The sequence below is a fragment of the Corylus avellana genome, chromosome ca4, assembly GCF_901000735.1.
Source record: "Corylus avellana chromosome ca4, CavTom2PMs-1.0".
Taxonomy (NCBI): Eukaryota; Viridiplantae; Streptophyta; class Magnoliopsida; order Fagales; family Betulaceae; genus Corylus; species Corylus avellana.
The window spans coordinates 18,093,966-18,096,352 of NC_081544.1; the positions used below are offsets into that span (position 1 = coordinate 18,093,966).

General features: G+C 35.4%; 1 protein-coding gene across 1 annotated transcript; it reads left to right on the forward strand.

The window, feature by feature from the left end:
- Nucleotides 1-479: 479 nt before the first annotated feature.
- On the forward strand, nucleotides 480-1,871 carry LOC132178158 (putative UPF0481 protein At3g02645). Its single transcript, XM_059590613.1, has one exon. It carries the CDS (start codon nucleotides 480-482, stop codon nucleotides 1,869-1,871), a length of 1,392 nt encoding a protein of 463 aa, XP_059446596.1.
- Nucleotides 1,872-2,387: the final 516 nt, after the last annotated feature.

Genomic DNA, 2,387 nt, shown 5'->3' on the forward strand with positions numbered 1-2,387 from the left:
TTCTCCTTATAATTAGTAGTAATAGAATAGTGCTTGCGCATGACTCCTCTTTGGTCGTACGTATAACGTTCGAGCATGGCTCCTTTCTACAATCCCCTTCTTTCGCCATGCATATATATGAATTTCTAATTTTTTTTGCCCCCCCCTTCAACCAGCATCAGTTAAAATTTCAGCTATCACATCCAATTCTAATTTTGTTCTAAATACTTTGTGAATATCAAGCATTTAAAATATACTTGTTCTGATTTTCACATCATGGGATTTATCTTCCAATGTTTTTTTTTTTTTAATTCCCATCCCACTCTCAAATAGTTGAGCCGATGTGTCGGTTCTCATAAACTAATAGATCAATCTTTATTTAAAAAGAAAAAAAAAATCTAAGAGCTATAAACACTATCATATCAACCCAATACTCATATTTTTAATATGCTAGTGACCCTTGTCTTTGTCATTAGGAAGTTTAAGAAAGTCAACTTGCCATGAAAGAATCAGCAAGTGCAGAAATGCAAGGAGAAGCAAATGCTTTGATAATAAATGGGAATGAAAATTCTGAAAGTCAAAGGGAAGCAAACAGTCCAAGTGGAAATGAAAGTCAAAGCAGAGAAGCAAATGCTTCAATCGAAAATGAACATCAAGACAGAGCATTGGCAAATGACATCACACAACTGCTAGAAGGCTCGGAGCCTCCCTCATCACGTAAATATTGTTGTATCTACAGGGTTCCACGTGATCTTCGCAAATTGAACGGAGAAGCCTACACTCCTCAGATTATATCAATAGGGCCTTTTCACCATGGCCATGAAAGATTGGAAACCTTGGAAAAGCTTAAAGTGGAATATTTCAAGAGATTTGTGAAAAAAGCTGAGCGAAACATAAAGGATTTAGTAAGCTATATAAGGGATAGGGAAAGAGATATTCGTCGCTGTTATTCAGAAACTAGCAAACTTAGTAGTGATAATTATGTGAAAATGATCATGTTGGATGCGAGCTTCATTATTGTATTTTTCTTGATATCCAAGCCACCAAGAGAATGGGGGTGTTACCAAGAGTTTACAGTACTTCCAGAACGATTGCGAGATGACATATTGTTGCTTGAAAATCAACTTCCTTTCTTTATTATTGAGGGATTATACAATTTTGCATTTACATCTTGCTCAAACTATCTTTCCTTCACCCAGCTTACCTTTGAATACTTTGCATATTACAACAGTCAAAAAATGTCTCATGATGATCCCAATTTCGAAACAAAGCACTTGCTTGATTTGTTAAGGACGTTTTTTTTGCCTCAATCACAAAGGTTGCCACAGAGAAATTGTGGCGAAAATGTTAGACATTTGTACACTGTGAGCCAGTTGCACGAGGCAGGAGTGAAGTTTAAGGTGAGCTCAAGCAAATGCTTATTTGACTTAAAATTCACAAATGGAGTGTTGAAAATACCATCCTTTAAAATATACCGCGATACAGAGTCTTATGTTCGAAACCTCGTGGCCTTGGAGCAATGTCACTATTTTTCTAATGCTTATTTTACTGATTATATGCGTGTATTTGATTTTCTTGTCGACACTGCTAAAGATGTGGATTTACTTGTGCGAAAGGGGATCATGGTTAATTGGCTTGGTGACAGCAATGCAGTGGCAACTTTGTGCAACAATCTCTGCAAACATATTTTTATTTTAGACATGAACTCTGATTATAGTCATCTTTGTAAAGATTTGAATACATTCTACGAAGATCGTCGGCATAGATGGAAGGTTATCTTAAGACGTGATTATTTTAGCAATCCTTGGAGAACTACTGCTACCATAGCTGCTACTATCTTGCTAGTGGTCACCTTCACGCAAACTGTTTGCTCTATAATCTCATTATCATAGATCTGATTTTGATGCAAGATGAGAAAAGAATAATTTGGTCTATTAGTTTTATTTACAATACTATTTTTATTGAAGTTATTAGTATTTATTGTTATGTATTATATAATTTTTAAGAGTTGCATTATTTTATAATTCAATAATGAGCTTCGCCCAAAGCCAATCAAATTAGGGTTAGGATTTTGTCAATGAATCTATTTAAATGTTATTTTGTACTCCAATGGAGGCATATTATGATTGATGAATAAAAAGACGTTTTCTTTGGGGCGTGACTCTTATTCTCTTCGATGGAGAGACTTTACCAATGTGACTCTGATTCAACCTATTTTTTTCATTATTTCGGTTTATCTTTATTTTCTATTGTTTTTTATTTGTGCTGTGTCACATTGGTATCAGGGCCAACCCTTAATTAGGATATTGCATGTGGTGTGCCCGTTTAGCAACTCCCAAAGCCCATGGAGCCCATCATGGCCCAGAAAAGCCCAAAAAGGGTCTACAGATTTTGGAAATCATTTAATT